General features: G+C 40.7%; 1 protein-coding gene across 2 annotated transcripts in view; it reads right to left on the reverse strand.

The window, feature by feature from the left end:
* The window catches only part of MORN1 (MORN repeat containing 1), a 370,129-nt gene that overhangs the window by 180,154 nt on the left and 172,897 nt on the right, over window positions 1–17,078 (reverse strand). For both annotated transcript variants that reach the window (XM_066606845.1, XM_066606844.1), the window contains one exon: window positions 4,934–5,079. In XM_066606845.1, coding sequence (XP_066462942.1) covers window positions 4,934–5,079 — 146 coding nt within the window. The remainder of the gene's footprint in view (window positions 1–4,933; window positions 5,080–17,078) is intronic.

Genomic DNA, 17,078 nt, shown 5'->3' on the forward strand with positions numbered 1-17,078 from the left:
AGGTGATGAAGAATAAAATGGCTGGGGTAGGACAGGATGTTTCTAGATTGATAAATGTTCAGGCACAATGCATGCCTTCCTTGTTCCTCCCCCGATGTCTTGCATTAGGATATGATAAGGATGTATTAACGCTTTTTAATCTGGTTTTGCGGTTTAAAAGGATTTGTTTGTAAATATGAGTAAATTCATGAACTATACACAATGTAGCCTGCAATATGTATATATGATTCACGAGAGGGACAAAGCAGTCAGATGTGATGACAAATAATGAAAAATTGTGGAGAAATATTCTCAATAATGTAATTCCAGTAGCATCTTGGATACGGCCCCGGGCTGATGGTGTAGAATGCTCTGATGAGTATAGCACTGGGGAAATGACTTTTTATGATGTGAAGGACACAAGCCTGATGTGTAAGTCTGTAGTACTACCTGTGGTGTTCGGACCGCCTCTATATGCTTTACAATATTGGTTGCCCAAGTTCACAGGTATGATGATTTATAGTGAAAATAAAACCCATGGTATAGAGAACTGTGAAGAAACACTGGATGGCCTAGCATGCGGACGGAGTACAGCCGCATATGAGCCATGTTTCCAGCAGCCTTCAATCAGCATATGTGATTGGACGGTGTTACCTGCTTCTTCTATATGCTGATAGAAGTTGGCCCCCAATATATATTTATTCTTTGTTGCCAACCGAACTGGAACCACCAGTATGTATAATCTCACCACTCCATTGTCTGGATGTATACAGAACATATCGGTGATACATTGATTTACAGAAACTTACACATTTTTGTCAGATGCTGAAGCAACATTAAGGTACTACTGGTACCTAGATGCTATCCCTATGTCAACTCTGACAGTATCCTTGGGTAGAATTGTAAGACTAATGATAGATACTGAACACCTTTAAAAGCATTTGGATGTTACTAACCTCTCCCTTATGGAATTAGAAAAATGTATGGGTAGGAGATAAGCTAGTCAGCCTAGGTATTGAGATCCAGGTAGACACAGAGTATAACTGGTATGATATTTTTACTGAATGGTCACCTATTGCAGGAAAGATGATGGATTTTATGTTTCACCCTTTACTAATACTGTTTCTTTTGTTCATTCTTTTGAGTGTTTGCAATTTATGGACATTCTGTGGGATACGGAGACAAGCAAATTATCTGGAATCGCCCCCTCTACGATATCGTTAAAACAGTCATACGTAAAAGAGCAACAACAGTGGGGATCCGGCGAAGAGGATAGAAAGACCGGCGGGGGTGGCTTAGCACTCCTGATAGTACCACTACAAAGGCTCTTTTCAAGATGGACTGTTTCAAATGGGGGATTGTGAGGGTTATGAACATATTAATTTATATATGTATGTATCTTTATACGTTTCCGGAGGCTGTAGGCCTAAATTGTACACTCTATTCTGTGTCCTATAAAAAGCTCTGCTAAAATGCTTGTACATTTAGGCTAGTACTTAATTACATTATGTAGAGGTGTAATCTTAAGTGTCCATCATGTCTCCAAGATCCTGTTTATCTCGTTACACTGATCAAAAGGTTGTATGGAATGCTTTGTTTCTTACTGCTGTCTAGGTAGGGCATGTGATAAGAATGTAGAGTGTGATGATAATCAGGGTACCAGACACGATGTCTACAAACAAACAAATAAAGCATTGTTTATAGAGAAGACAAAATTATGTACCAGTAAAACAGGTCAACCTCTGTAACACTAACCTACTGATACGCCTACTATTTTCTGTATAAGACTAAGTCAATTTACACAATAAAGTCAGATTGCTCTAAGACACGACCGTGATGCCTGTGTCTATTGCTTTCTCATGGTGGCTGCCATAACCACCTCTGATTTGGAGCCCCACAGCATATTAACGTAACATGGATTTATCCCTAACAGTGTGGATTAGGATGGATGTAGCAGAGCTGTGTGTGTGATGTCTGGGGATCAGGATTGATGTATCAGAGCTGTGTGTGTGATGTGTGGTCAGTAAATGCGGTACAACGAGTTATGCACCATGTACTGCATGTAATCTTGTATGTTTAGGTGGTATACGTTATACTAGCTGTACATATAATTATGTACAGGTTATATCCAGGTTACATCAGCATCACTATATACAGGGGATGTATATCTTCTATATATAGTGATATGGAGCATGCTGGGGTAACCTGGGTATCTCATGTACCTTATATAATTATACATGTACAGCTGGTATAAGCTATACATCTCAGGGAGCATGCTGATATAACCTGGTGTATCACTATATACAGCAGCTGTACATACATAATAATATACTGGAGATACCCAGGTTAGGGCTCCTTCACAAGGGCGAGCGCAATATGGGGTTGTGAAGCATGACTCGATATCACGCTCCCCACCATGTGAATGCCCTGTGGATGCGAGGAGTTTTCATGTGAAAACAGCCTCGCATCACTGCAGGGATGGAGGAATCCGTGCCGCGGCTATAACAGCCGCAGCAGAGGATCGCAAGCTTAGCTGCAAGTCAGCAGGGAAACCTTAAACATGAGCGTTTTTCACTTGCGTTTTTTGGGTCTGTATCTAATTTTTGGCTCTTTTTTTTAGATGTTTTTGCTTAGACTTCTCAATGAATAATGGCAGAAAAAATGCATGCTAAACATACGTAAACAAATAGTCACCACCTAAAAAAAACCTGTGAAAAACTCTTGTGTCATGTTGACATTTTTTAAATCCATTTTTGGGGGGGGAAAACAAAAATTGATGGTTCAGGAAAGCCTTAAAGGAAATTTATCATCTGTATTCTTTTCACTAAGGAAAACTAGATAGTGAAACATTTATCGATTTATCCATGATTTAAAATATCTCTTTTTTTTCTATTTTCTTTTTCTGATTATAGATTTTCTTTTTATTCTATGGTCTGTACATAACTACGGAGCGGCCATCTTGTCTTTACTGCGGTTCACAGCATTTGGAGATATGCTTTAGTGTAGAACTCATGGGCCTTTCACACAGTGGACAGCAGCTGACCGAATAATTTCTACGGGAGACTATTCCAGCATGAACTGTGACCTGTGCAGGGAGGAGGAGGAGGTGAGCTGTGACTATCACTTTAGCCTTAAGATTTTTTTAATGTTATGAGTTTTAGTAGCATTGTGTGAGAGGAGTTTTTCAAAACTAAAATTAATCAAGGGCTCTCTTAGGTCCACGATAAGTCCGACTCGGCTCTCTGGCTTAGCCATCTTGTCAATTGAAAACAAAGTAGCGAAAGGAATTGATTAGGAGACAAAGGTTTATGCCCACAATGTTAGAAAAATTTTCTGCATCTGGTACCACCTGACCTTGCTACACCACTGCCCTCCATAAATGTCCTACATGTTTGTCATGTGGATGCACTGTGCAAAATCTGTCTTGTCATTTCCAGTGTGTGTGTTGCACAAATCCATTTCTGCAACGTAAATGTGTCAAGTCTGTCATGTCATGTGGTATGAGAGAAGGTATAAATAGGAGTGACTGAGAGCAGGAGGAGAGTTCTGTCTTCTGGGTTTGAGACAGTCTAAAGCACAGAGCCACATAAAAGCACCTTCAGCTTCCTTGTGGTGAAGATGGAAGAAGAGGAGAGATTTCCCCATGATGTCTGAATTCTGGATGTGAGTAGAGTGAGTCCCCAATAGTGAGAGAACAATTGTAAGTATTTCTTCAGACAAGGCCAGTGCAGAGGTACTACCTCTCTAGTCTAATTTTCCTACACGGTCGTACAGAGCCAGGATCACCGCGTAGAGGAACACTCTTTAACTGTCACATCCACACGTCTCTGAGTCGGGGTGGAGGTACTGTAAAAGAATAATCTTTACTATGCTTAAAAGTCGTTTGCCTGCACCATTAAGTCTTAAAGTCAACTGCCTTGTGTAATCTGTTCAAATTTTCAAGTAGAAGTGTATGCCGGGCCCTAACCGTTCTTAGGAACTCGTGGTACTCAAAGACTGTCTCTGTCTGTGTTTATTCTCCACTGGAGGTCATTCTAGTGTGTAGGAATGGTGGCGTCACCCATGACAACCACAACCCCCATTTTTCCTGTGTTATTGGCATTCCCTATCCTAGGTGTGTCTACGGTGGCCTGCAGTATACTCTGGCCTTGACTGCGTGTATGCCTCCGGGAAAGGAGTTTGGTAAGTGCGGCTGTGACAAACCATCACTTTACCCTGCCAGCTCCCCACATATGTCAGGTGTCCGGGGTCTCCCTATGGACACTATAACAGCATGCTGTGAAAAAAAATCGCTCCTGTACATGACTCTTTTCAAAAGAATGGGGTGCATGTTCGTGCAAGATTTGTACATCTTGCAACGCACAAATTTTGCGCAATTTTCTCAGCCCTAAGAGTGCGATATCGGTTTGAGTTCACTGACCTGTGTGAATCCAGCCTAACATGTATACATATTACATTATTACCAGTATATCTGGCCTCAAAAACATTTGAGATTGTTCTGAATTATCCTGCTATATAAAAACAGACAAATTATTTTTCTTCCGCGCTTCCTATCGCCTACCACTACCATGGAGGACGTATCTGTAATTGTGAAATGTGCCTTTTTGCTGTTATACAAAGCAGCATAAATAGTGAGTTTTTCTTTGTATTCTTGCAGTCAATTATCTCTTTTTTTTTACACCTGCCAACTGCTGCGGCGCCTGTTTATTATCTGACTAATCCTTTGTAGGTAATAGGGGAAAAAAACAAGCTCTTGTTTCACACAGACCTCCTTCAAAGCAGAACTGCCTTTTCCCGGTGAAGACACGTGCCGTTTGGTACCTGGTTCGGTAGAGCGCTGTACATGGCTACACAAAGGCTTATATTTATTTCAGTAGATTCTTTCTATCCACAACTATGTTTCCTCTATGATGAAGCATGATAACACATGTAGACCAGTGCTAATATTGCTCACCTTGTCATTGTACTCCAGGAGATGGAGCAATCTGGCAGGAGGTGGAACAAACACAACATCTTCAAAGGAAACTTTGCCCATTTCCGCTCTTTTATTTGGAGGAGGAAGAGCGGTGTCTTCATCACTTACTGAGATCTTAGGATATTCTAGATAGAGAAAAAAACATAAATGGCAAAATGGAGACAGAACAGTGTTTTCGAGTACAAATAAGAATGAAAGCATTCAACAAGGAAGAAATTGGAATACGGTACCTTGCACCCAACTCATTGGCGAATTAGGAAATTCTATTAGGATATGGTCGCCCGTACTGAAAGTATTTGGGATGCTAAATTAGAAGACGGCAGAGCTATAGATGTCAGATATGTTAATTTTGACAAATATCTTGCAACAGTTTAAGCGCTCTTTCACACAAGTGTATATCGGCTGCCGTTTTCACAGCCGGCCGATATACACTACGATCGGATGCATTGGTTTCCAATGCATCAGATCACATGGCTGTATTCCCGCAGCGTAAATGCGCCCAGCAGGGCCAATATAGCCCCGGGCGCTTTCACGTCGGGCTGAAAAGATAGTCCTGGAACTATCTTTCCGGCTAGAATACGTCAGCCGCTGCATGGGCTTCTATTGGAGCCAATGGCAGCGGCCGGAGAAGGGAGGTAGGAGGTAGTTTAGCAGCATGACTACTAAACTCCCTCCCTCTTCTCACTTCCTCTCCCCTGCCCTCCGGCTGTTTGCAATGCAATGCAATGCTAAGCTAAGCTCTGCCCCCTCCACTGGCTGGCAAGGGGCAGTAAGGAGGCGGGTGCTTAGCTCCTCCCACTCTCATAGCAAGCAGCCAGAGGGAAGGACAGAGGAGGTGAGCTACCAAGGGGGAGAGAAGGGGAGGCAACAGCATTGTAGCCTCAGCATATATGCACCGGGACCCGTGTCCATGGGTGCACACATGAGTGTAAAAACGCGTGAACAAATCTAACATTTGTGCGCCTGTTCAGAAGGCATGGGCCCAGCGCATATACGCCAAGGCCGCCATGCCATTGCCCTTCCCTTCCCCTTGTTGGCTCACCTCCTCTCTCCTCCCCTCTGGCTGTTTGCAACAGGAGGGGGCAGGATGGGGGTGGAGCCAAGATCCTGACCCCTCCCCACCCTTTGTCCGCAGCCAGCAATGGAAGGAGGCGGGATGGGGTGATGCTTAGCTTCATGGCTGTGTTAATGCCTAAAGTCTGTACATTTTCCACATATGTTTATGCCGTTGAATTTACTTTCCAGTTCAGATATTCCTATCCAATCAGGTCTTGTTCACCTGACAGTATTTTTGGTCCATGTTCCGTCTGGGTTTTACAAACAACTAGAATCAGACAGTCAATCAGCTCATTAACGCATCCATTCTTCCATACAGACCCAGGGCCATGTGGAAAAAATGATAGCATGCACTATTCTCATCCTGTTTGCAAATTAGATTTGTCCATTCAAGTCAATGAGGATGCAACAAAAAAAGAACAAGCAGCACATAAATACTGTCCATATGCATCCATATTTTATAGATCCAGGAAGTAGTGTCAGTCTAGTATTCATTACTTTTGCAGACATGAAAAAAAACTGATGTCAGAAGTCAAAAACAGCCATAAGGACTGCAGACAGATGTGAGCTGGATCTTCATATGGATAAGAAAGAATCTGTTTTTTTGTGGATGCAACATGGACAGGTTTTAAAACAGTCGTGTGAATTCCGCCTTATAACAAGTAAAATCTGCAAAACATCTGACTAAACGATGTGGCAGACTGAAAATCCATGTGATGTAACTGGTTTGGAATCCGTGCCAAGAATCCGCAGCACAGGACCGCGGCCCAATTCTCCTAAACATCTGCACAGACTATATACAGTTAAAAATTGAAAAAAACATTGGAATGGTGAGGATTGCACATGGTAATCATTTCTACTTTCTCTTCATTTGCGCACGTGGGTAAACATATCGCATTTGTAACACGTAATAATCTTATCAGTGCAATAACTACTCCTCAGGGCAGTTAGCAGATTTACTACTTGGGGGAAAGCACTATGCGAAAAATGTAAAGATCTGTAATTATAAGATAAAGACGTGGAATTCCTTGGGAATTACTTAATGACAGCCGCACCAAAGAATGTAAAAAATTAGCTTTATCACAGAACTTTCAGCACCAAGCACCGGAGTAGAGCAATTCCTATAGATCTAGGAAAGGAAAAAGCTGGAGACTCCCGAATGTTAGGAGGTCTCCGATGGGTATTTTTCGGTCTGCGGCTTTGTCCTACAGTACTTGTATTGCTGTTGGAGTATAATTTGGAGATGAGTAATCGCTAGCAAAGGTAATCGACAATTATTTTCACGCAACTACGACAACAAAGTGGCATAAATACCCAAACATGATGAAAACGTCAGTAGGCAGGAATCACACTCAACACAAAACTTGTTTCCCCTTTTGTGTTCCAGTGATCATAACCATTTTTTATTTTTTTGTCAGTGTAGTTGTACGAGACCTTGTATTTGTGGGACGAGTTGTAGTATATAGTATATGCTCATGCTTTTGCATGTACCTTAATGAAACAAGCTCCAGCCCACCAGGAGCATTCAGTATGAACCCTGAAATCACCCCTGACATTAGGCATTAAACCATAACGCTAATCTAAAAAGTTTTAGAGTCTCATCAATGTATTCAGGTGGCATGGTAATCCTGAATCCTATGCAAGGGGGATATTCAAAGTATCATTATGTGAGTACTAGAGATTATCTTTAACACTGCATATACTGCACATGATCATCAACAGTATATGTTTGCCCCTGTATACATGACATCATGATATATTACTAGGCAGGAGAAACGGATGCCACCAATATACACTAAATGGGGTACTGCTAGGGAAGAGTGATATGGAAAAAGACCTGGGGGTACTAGTGGATTGTAGAGTAAACTGGAGTAACCAATGCCAGTCAGCTGCTGCAAAAGCTAATAAAGTCTTGGGGTGCATTAAAAGAGGTATAGGGGCGAGGGACGAGAACATTATTCTTCCATTATATAAGGCACTAGTCAGGCTCCACATGGAATACTGCGTACAGTTCTGGACACCGGTGCTCAGGAAAGATGTTACAGTACTGGAGGGGGTTCAAAGAAGGACAACTAAACTAATACATGGAATGAAGGGACTGGAATACCCAGAGGGGCTATCAAAATTGGGATTATTTACCCTGTAAAAAAGACGGCTAAGGGGTGACCAAATAACCATGTATAAATACATGAGGGGACAATACAAGGATCTCTGCCATGATCTGTTTATACCCAGGACCGCGACGGTAACAAGAGGACACCTGCTACATCTAGAGGAAAGCAGGTTTCATCACCAACACAGAAGGGGGGTCTTTACTGTAAGAGCAGTGAGACTGTGGAACTCTGCCTGAGGATGTGGTGATGGCAAAATCCATAGAGGAGTTTAAAAGGGGACTTGATGTCTTTCTGGAGAGGAAGGATATTACAGGATATAAATCTTAGGTTAATTGTCAATCCGGGTATACAGGCAGGTAGGAACTGTTAGGGGTTGATCCAGGGATTAGTCTGATTGCCATTAGGGAGTCGGGAAGGCATTTTCCCCCAAATGGTCTAATTGGCTCCTGCCTCTTGGGGTTTTTGCCTTCCTCTGGATCAACAACACAGGAGGATAATCAGGCTGAACTAGATGGACATTGTCTTCATTCGGCCTTACATACTATGTTACTAATCGTGCACCCACCATAAAATGGCTCTGCTGTATTCAAGTCACCTATATCGTCTTTTGCATTGTTAATACTAAATTTTGCTATCGTTTCCAGAATGGTTTTCTCTTTTCCTTATTGCAATGGGTGGCGTGCTATAACTCCCCAGTGAAGCTAGTCGTGTCCACTTGGCGTAAGTGTTGACACAAGTATATTTTCTACATTTAGCTACAACCAGGGCAGAAATATAGAGCATCACTTTCACAGTATGGAAGCATCTCTTCAAAGTGGACTTCTTGGAGTATATGATCGTGAACTTTACAACATTTACAGCTGAGAAGAACCTTAAATTATACTATGGTGTTTCATTAAGTTACAAATCTATCTTTCTCCATGAAAGGTCTTTATTTTCTAATTGCGATACATTAGATGAGAGTTAAGCATTTTACAGCTACAAGGACATTCCATCTCACCATTAGCTTTAGCTGAGGTAGCACTATTAATGCTCTGGGCAATGACTAGGAACCAAATTGCTTGCAGCATAATTGTAATTTCTTAATGCGCTGAAAAGTCCAGGGAGAAGTTACAATTTCTTACTATTTCTTTCGAGTTCATAATGAAAGAGAAAGATAGGAGAGCGTTATAGTGGTTTGAGTTTTAGGTTTTAACAATAGCTCGTGCCTATTGGGAATATAATCTGTTAATCTTGTCATTAGTCAGACGTGATCAGCAGATTACTGTTTATTTATGGATTTTTCAGATACATGATGAGGCAGAGGAATGTGCATGAAGAAGACTCTATGGTGGCACAAAGAGTGCCTACAGCTCCTTCAAGTGGTGCATACATTGTATTATGGAGGTATTCGTCCCTTAACACAATAATAGAAGGCTTAAAGAGGTGCAGTAAGACACCATAAACTTCTATGAGTGCCATATTATTATGGCTTTGTACAATTCAGAGCTTGTATGGAGCTATAATACTGCCATCTGCATGAACCCCCAGTACTAAAATAGAGGCATGAGGGAAATTTATCACCGGATATTTGATGACACATTCATTACAAACTTTTTTTCCCCTTCTCATGTTTTAAATGTGACAACTTTATCAAATTTCTTTTGCTTGAACTAAAAATATTGCCATCAGTGATCAAACTGACATTTTAGTGAAGACTAAATAAAACAGGAACAGACTTAAAGGCCATGGAACCTTTTTTTTATGGCACATACCATCCATCATATGTAGTGATAAGCGAACTTTTGAAAAGTTCGGTTTGGCCAGTTCGCTAAATTTCTGCAAAAAGTTCAGTTTAGCCTGAATTATTCTGAACCAATCAGAACTTTATCAATATCCTTAAAACTGGTGTATAGCACTAAGAGCTGTAAAAGCCATGTATAATACTATTAGCTCACCTAATAGTATTATAATAATAGTATATATAATAATAAATAATAAAAGTATCAAAGTGCTTTGGAACAGTTTGTAAGGCAATGTTAATGAAGAAAAAGAAGAAATAGAAAAAGAAGAGAAACAAAAATAAAAATTGGAAAAAGATGAAGGAAAAAGATTTTACTTTCCTGCTTTTTTCTTCTTCTTTTTTACTTCTTTTTGCTTCTTTTTAACATAAAGCAATAGAAGAAGAAAAAAAAGAAGGAAGAAGAAAAAGTTTAGCAAGTTCAGCCAAGACGAACCGCGTGAGGAGTTAAATCATAGACTGGTGGAGTTGGAAGGGACCTCCAGGGTCATCGGGTCCAACCCCCTGCTCAGTGCAGGATTCACTAAATCATCCCAGACAGATGTCTGTCCAGCCTTTGTTTGAAGACTTTAATTTAAGGAGAACTCACCACCTCACATGGCAACCTGTTCCAAATATGCATATATGTCTTGAAACTTACTTTTTCTTTTACTGATACTTATTTTAACATTACTTTATTTACGTATTTTACTTTTTTATTGAAAAGGGGATTTTTTTTTTTCAATTATTATGTTCTGCATATATCCATATGCCAGTACTTTAGCCAATGTACTAACAGAACATAGGCAGTTGTTAGGGCACACATAAATATGCCCTAACAAATGGGAACACGGACAGCCTTGGGGGCCTTCAAACAGGATTCCCTCTCCACAGTCTCCTAATAAATCTGGTGCATCATTCTCTGGCTCACTGCTGCTAAAGATCATCAACTTTTGGTAAATTTTCTCCTCTGGCCTGATAAGTAGGATCCAAAAAGAGGCAGTTGTCCCTTAGATTTGAGTCAATGTTGGGACACTTGTGCTACTGGTTGCCCTAAAAAAACAGGTCCTTTACAGCTCACATACTGAGTCTCACCCAAATAAAGACATGTTACCCTGTTCGACCATAGAAAGCACTCTCATACGTCTGATGTCATTTAATTTCAATGGAAATTAGTGCATCATTAACCGTGTTTTGCCAGTTAAGTCAATGTCACAAAATGTATCTTAATTGGCCTATTATTTTTAATGACCGAGTCATTTGGTAGCACTTGATATCTATATGGATTTCCTTACTTAATTAGATGCTAAGTATTTTATTTTCGTTTTCTATGTAACCTATTGTAAAAGTCAGAACAACAATCCAATGTGAGAATGTAAACTGCTGTGTCAGTGTCTGATTAGAAGGCTTAAATTCTGTCTTTGGTATTTGTGAAGGAAAGCTCAATTAAAAGAAAACATTTCTGTGAATTAACCACTTGTCATATCATATCTGGAAGTTCTGCTATTACAACCTTTACCAGTTTAAAATGAGTAAGAAGTCTTATCATCCGAAGACTTTCTGACCGCTCAGAAAGTTGGATCGATAGCAACCGGAAGGTTTGCCATTACAGCTCAAACAGTCATTGTCCTCTAACCTGCGCTGACTGCTGAACAACAGGGCTCCTTAGTTTTGCAGAGATATTGAAAGGTAAAGTCACTATATGGCTAATGGCAATGATATTGGTGGACACTTAGCTAAGGGTACTTTTACACTTCAAAAGAGCGATAACGGGCGACCGTCATCCCTTGTGAACATGAGACCTGACAGGGTAAACGAGCCAAAATCACTCACTTGTCAGAGTTGCTTAGCTTTTGCTTACCTAAAAGCCAATCAACTATTGTCCATTTCAAACAGGCAGTCATTTATTTATAAATGACTGCTCATTCACAATGAATGGAGGAAACGATCGCCGATGTGCTCTACCTTCATTCGGTGAGCGATCATTGCTTGTATGTGAAAGTACAGGAATGATGATCATTGGAACAGCTGTCGGGCACCTAAGCGTCCAACAGACATCCCATGTAAAAGTACCCTAATTTCATTGATAGCTATTGTCCATGACTGTTCCATTAATAAGCCTGTTCAGCTCAGCTGTATGGACATATTATTACTATAGAGATCTGGAAATAAGTGGCTGCCTGGAAGAAGTTTGGCAACTGTGAAACTGAGCCCAAAAATATCAGACTTTTGACAGGTCCTGTTTTTGACAATACCTACCAACAGGTATCCAACATGCTAATTTCAGTAGGTTCAGCCTATCATCCCATGTGAACGGGTATGCCCTCACAGTCCCCCCAACATCTGCCATTGGAGAAAAGATTGTTGGTCATGTTACATTTTTTTCATAGTAGAGTAAACGTGCAGCTCGATGAGTTTTAATGTGCAGGCCTGTGGGGGACTTCCTGAGTACTATTTTCCAACATGACTGTTAGGGACAGCGAGTATGGACCCACTGTGCCAACTAACTGGTTTGACTTTGGCTAGTCCTAGGGGCATTATCCTGGCGGTTCAATAGTATTCATCCTTTAACCCCTGTTCAGGGATATAGCCTTTGCTGTGGGAAAGCTGACCCATAGAAGTCAGATACACCAGTGCAAAGCACCGCAAAACAGTCCTAACTAATATCAGAGTTTGGAACAATGACGGGACAGGCAGAGTACAGATTTAATCCAGGTAAGGCCCAAGAATTGAGGCATACACTGGAGTCAGAAGTTGGAGCTTTTTTCTAGGTGACTTAAAGAAACCCACATCAATACTCGGGCAAGGAGGAGGATCCAGAGTATTAGCTTCCGCTAAATTGGAGGGCAATAGCCTATTACCCTACAGCTGCGTTCAGAGCACTGGGGAGGATTAACTCTTACAGTGCTGATGGAAAGTCCATACCTACAGGGTCATTCATACAGGAGGAGCAGATCGCCGCCCGCGTTTGCCCGAAACAGCAAGAGGGAGGCAGACATGGGTAGCCGGCCTAACAATGACTTAGTTTATTAAATGTGTACATGCCTTTCCCAGTTTTTCTTTTCCTCTTTCTTCTGAGCTGACATTTTGGGAAATTTCAATACACTACGAAAGCATAAAATAACAAGTATCTTTTGATCTCCCAGCACAGGCCGTGGGCAGTCTCTTTATAATTAAAGAGACAGGAAAAGCCTAATTAGAGAGTGTAACATGTGCACATAAACAATCTCCATCCACGCTGTAAGTTATAGGTAAGAGTCTGCTGCTGTGTTTACTGCAGAAGTAATGTATGTAAACACAGCGGCAGATCGGCGGCTGCACAAGATGAAGAAGAGGGTCCAGAGTAGAAGACAAAAGGTAAAGGATGACTCTATTAAGCTGTACCTCCTAGATTTAAGCATTTTCAGAATTTCCATTTTGTGCTAGGAAAACCCATTTAAAGTCAGCCTGTGGTACATAACTGTTCTGTGGCTAGTTGACTTTATGGGTCTTTAAGGGACCAAAAGTTTTGGAACTTTTTTTTTGTTTTGTAGGAGAACACAAGATAATGCTAGATTATGTAATTCACCCAAATCTTGTCAAATATTTATCTGTAATAGACAATTCCTTCACCGGTTGGGATCTCCCAGTAATAGCAGTGCAAGAACTGCTTCTATCAATTCTTCCAACTCTAGAAGAGAGCAGGATTTAGAGTGAGACAGATGAATGAACGCAACGGATGAACTGACTACAGAGAGGCTGACAGTAAAGGGACTATTAACAAAAAGTAAACTAAAAATGTCTACTCCCATCATCACTACTTTATCTCACGTCTCCAATTCTTAAGAACCTCTAGAAACACTTACCTACATATGTTTAAAGGTGCCCATAAACATTAGATGAACATTGGCCAAACCTGCCTATATCAGCAGGACCAGCAGACTATCTAATGCGCATGGGGATGCATTGAAAAAGGTCTCTAGTTGATAAATTATAATCTGCTGAAAGCAGGTAATTGCTCTCTTTCAATGACTAGCCATGGAGGTGTGTGCTTCTTTGCTGATTGGTTCCCACCTTTTTTAAACATTTTGTCCTTCCACTTAATGCTCATTGGCTCCCAAAAACACACTGGACTCGGAGAGGGAGGGGGTCAAAATTTCAAACACACGCCTGCTAAAGAATTTAGCACCCCCTAACTAGCTGGCTAACAATATTTTGGCCTATGTAAATACGTCCAATAATTCATTCAGCAATCACAAAATTGAAGTGAACAACAATCTCTGTGTAAAAGTGCAGAAACAATAGTTGTTTGTATGCTTTAGTGATTATATCAAGCGACTATTGAGACGATAGTTGTCCCATGTAAAGCCACCCTTAAAAGCCCATTTATACGCAAAGATAATCTTTCAAATGACTGAAAGTTTGAAGGATTTTGCGATCTTTTTGCATAAAGTGTTAATGGCCATTAACACTTTATCATCTTCCTTTGCATGTAAAAGAGCCTCCAGGAGCTGTTTTCCGAGCCCAGCCTGTAATGAATCACATGCCCATCTGTGCACACAGCTGCATTGTTCTGCTCGCAGCTCCCGGTAGAATACAATGTTATCTGCCGCCTCCTTTGGAGATAACAGCCTAGAGTCTATTGAGAGATACTTTATCTCTCGCTAGCTGAACGATGGATTTTAAGTTCACTTAAAAATCATTGTTTAAACGAAAAGTGCATGATGCCCACATTTACATATAACGATCATCGCTCATTTTCAGTCGTTTACACGAATTTTGAGCCTTAATCGCTACATGTAAATGGGCCTTTACTCTATCCTATCCTTACTGTGAAAAATAGCTGTTCGGCCAACAGCTATTGAAGGTGCATGGGGCTAATTTAACCCTTTCCAATCCACTGTCTGACGTCTTAAGACATTATGATTTAAGGCTGTACAGCTCCGATGTTAGAAGACGTCTGTCGGGGTTCTCTTACTGTATATTGCCAGCCTCTGCTGTTAGAACCTATCCAATGTGTCACCTCATGCAGTACTGGCTTTAGCCAGCATATAGCCCCTCTGTATAATGGCAGAAAAAAAGTAAGCCCCCTGGGAAAACCAGGATACAAATTGGATTGGAAAGGATTAATTGTATGCACCAAATACTGTATGTGAATATCAATAGCCAGCCTTATCTGTCAGTGATCAAGTTAACAGAATATCCTTCAATTCCCATGAGCATCATTGAGTTAATTTAGCATTGAAAAAAAAATTAAGAGATTTTGTTCTTGACTGCTTGCCACTTTTACAACTCCTACTGTGGAAGTTTACAAAATAAATCAGCAACCATCTGTACATCGTTCTCTCTACTGTACAATAGTTTGCTTTAGTTCTTTCAAGAAAAAAAAAACCCTTTACCATGCACAAATGGGCACTAATTTGGACACGTAAGTATAAAAACCCCTGGCATTATGGCTGATAACAATATCTACCCATTCATTCCAACAGCAGCAGGAGAAAGACACAACTGACACGTAGCACTCATGAATTAGAATTATACTACAAGAGAGAAGATTAGGTTATATTATTCGGAACAATGAATCAGCGGCTCTATTGTTTCCTTGTACCACTGAAACAAAGCAGCCGCAAATAATTACAATCTACAATGTCCAGACGCATCAGCAACAACACTTCAACAGGAAAGCATATGTTGGATGCCATAGTCCTCTTGAAATTGAGTCCCATAGGGTGAAACAACGGATTCCAATTAAAACAATTTCCAGCAATTACCCATGTCCATTTCAGTCACAGTCTGTAATTTGAATGCTAGACACCAGGCTTTGTGCTCCCTCCATCAGACGCATATATATCTCTTGTTTGACTCATCACTTGAATAAACACAATGTGGAGAAAAGGTTTTCAAGGCTGATATTCGCACATTTTCTCAAAGACTTCAGTCATTCAACATGTCTTTTTTTTATCCTTTTCTACAAATTCATAGGTCAAGGTTGTAGGTACAACAAAATAGGTATTCGAGTCATGCCATAGATGTAACGTGTCGGAAAATAGTCTGTGGTTGTTAAGGGTCTCAATTATTCTTTGGACCTTTATCTATGATTTTCAGGCTACCCTTCTAAAGCTGTCCATTGAAAGTAGAGTAAAAGCTTTGTCAATTTTGGCCAGTATTACTATAGATAGAAATTTTGACATCTGAATGATCAATCCAATGATTGTCCCTAACAGAATTGCTGTTAAGTCTAATCTCTGCATCGTAAAGGCGGCCATACACCACAGATAGCTCTCAGATGTACATTTGTTTAAACAACAGATACTCCTACTGCCCCTCTTACACCTCCCCATACATAGGCACAGATGTCTCAGTCAAGCACACCTTTGGCGGGGCTTATCTCCTGTGAGAACGAAGGGTTGGGCATGTTGTAGTACAATATGGCCGACCCTTCTTTCCCTTGACATCTGTTGTCCAGGGGGAATCAGAAGATCTTCATGAACATTAGATGGTCAGGTGGTAATCGGCAAGTTTGACCAATGATTGTTAATATTTATGGCCATCTTTAAAAGCATTGACGGCAAATCAATAGTAAAATAATAAAAAAGAACCACAGGCTTAACTTGTGCTTCATGGCATTAATAAAATAATTACCAAGGCTGGCATGCATGTAATGGCAATTATTATTAATTGATATGATTAACAGTTATCATTATGTGTTCCCAAAAACAATCATTTTTGATCTAAGGGAGATTTGTTCTATCCAGTGCCAGTGTTAGGTAGGTTGGCACTCTGTGCAGATTGCTTTTGCGCCGCCCTCATCGTTGGAAAAAACAATATACATTGTAGTGATAGACAGTCGGCCTATATTTTATTCTGCAAAAAAGTTATGAGATAGCAGCAAACCCGCACTAGAGCAGCTCAGTGAACAAGTATGCTACTGGAACTAAGCTCATGAGATAAATACAGCACAAGTCCCAAGCTCATAAGATAAATACAGTGCCAGAACCAAACTCATAACATAAATACAGCACGGACCAACCTCAGTACATAGATACTATATTAGAATCAAGCTTATAACAGAAACAGTACCCGAACCAAGAGGAAGACCATGGGGTCGTCCTTATCGGGATAAGTGCTCTGCTTATAGGCAGGGGTCTCCCTCTCCAGGTTATCAGTTCAGGGCAAGATACCTTCCTTAGTTTCCATCCGTATACGGGGCTGTTCA

Source organism: Eleutherodactylus coqui, chromosome 6 (assembly GCF_035609145.1).
Source record: "Eleutherodactylus coqui strain aEleCoq1 chromosome 6, aEleCoq1.hap1, whole genome shotgun sequence".
Classification (NCBI taxonomy): domain Eukaryota; kingdom Metazoa; phylum Chordata; class Amphibia; order Anura; family Eleutherodactylidae; genus Eleutherodactylus; species Eleutherodactylus coqui.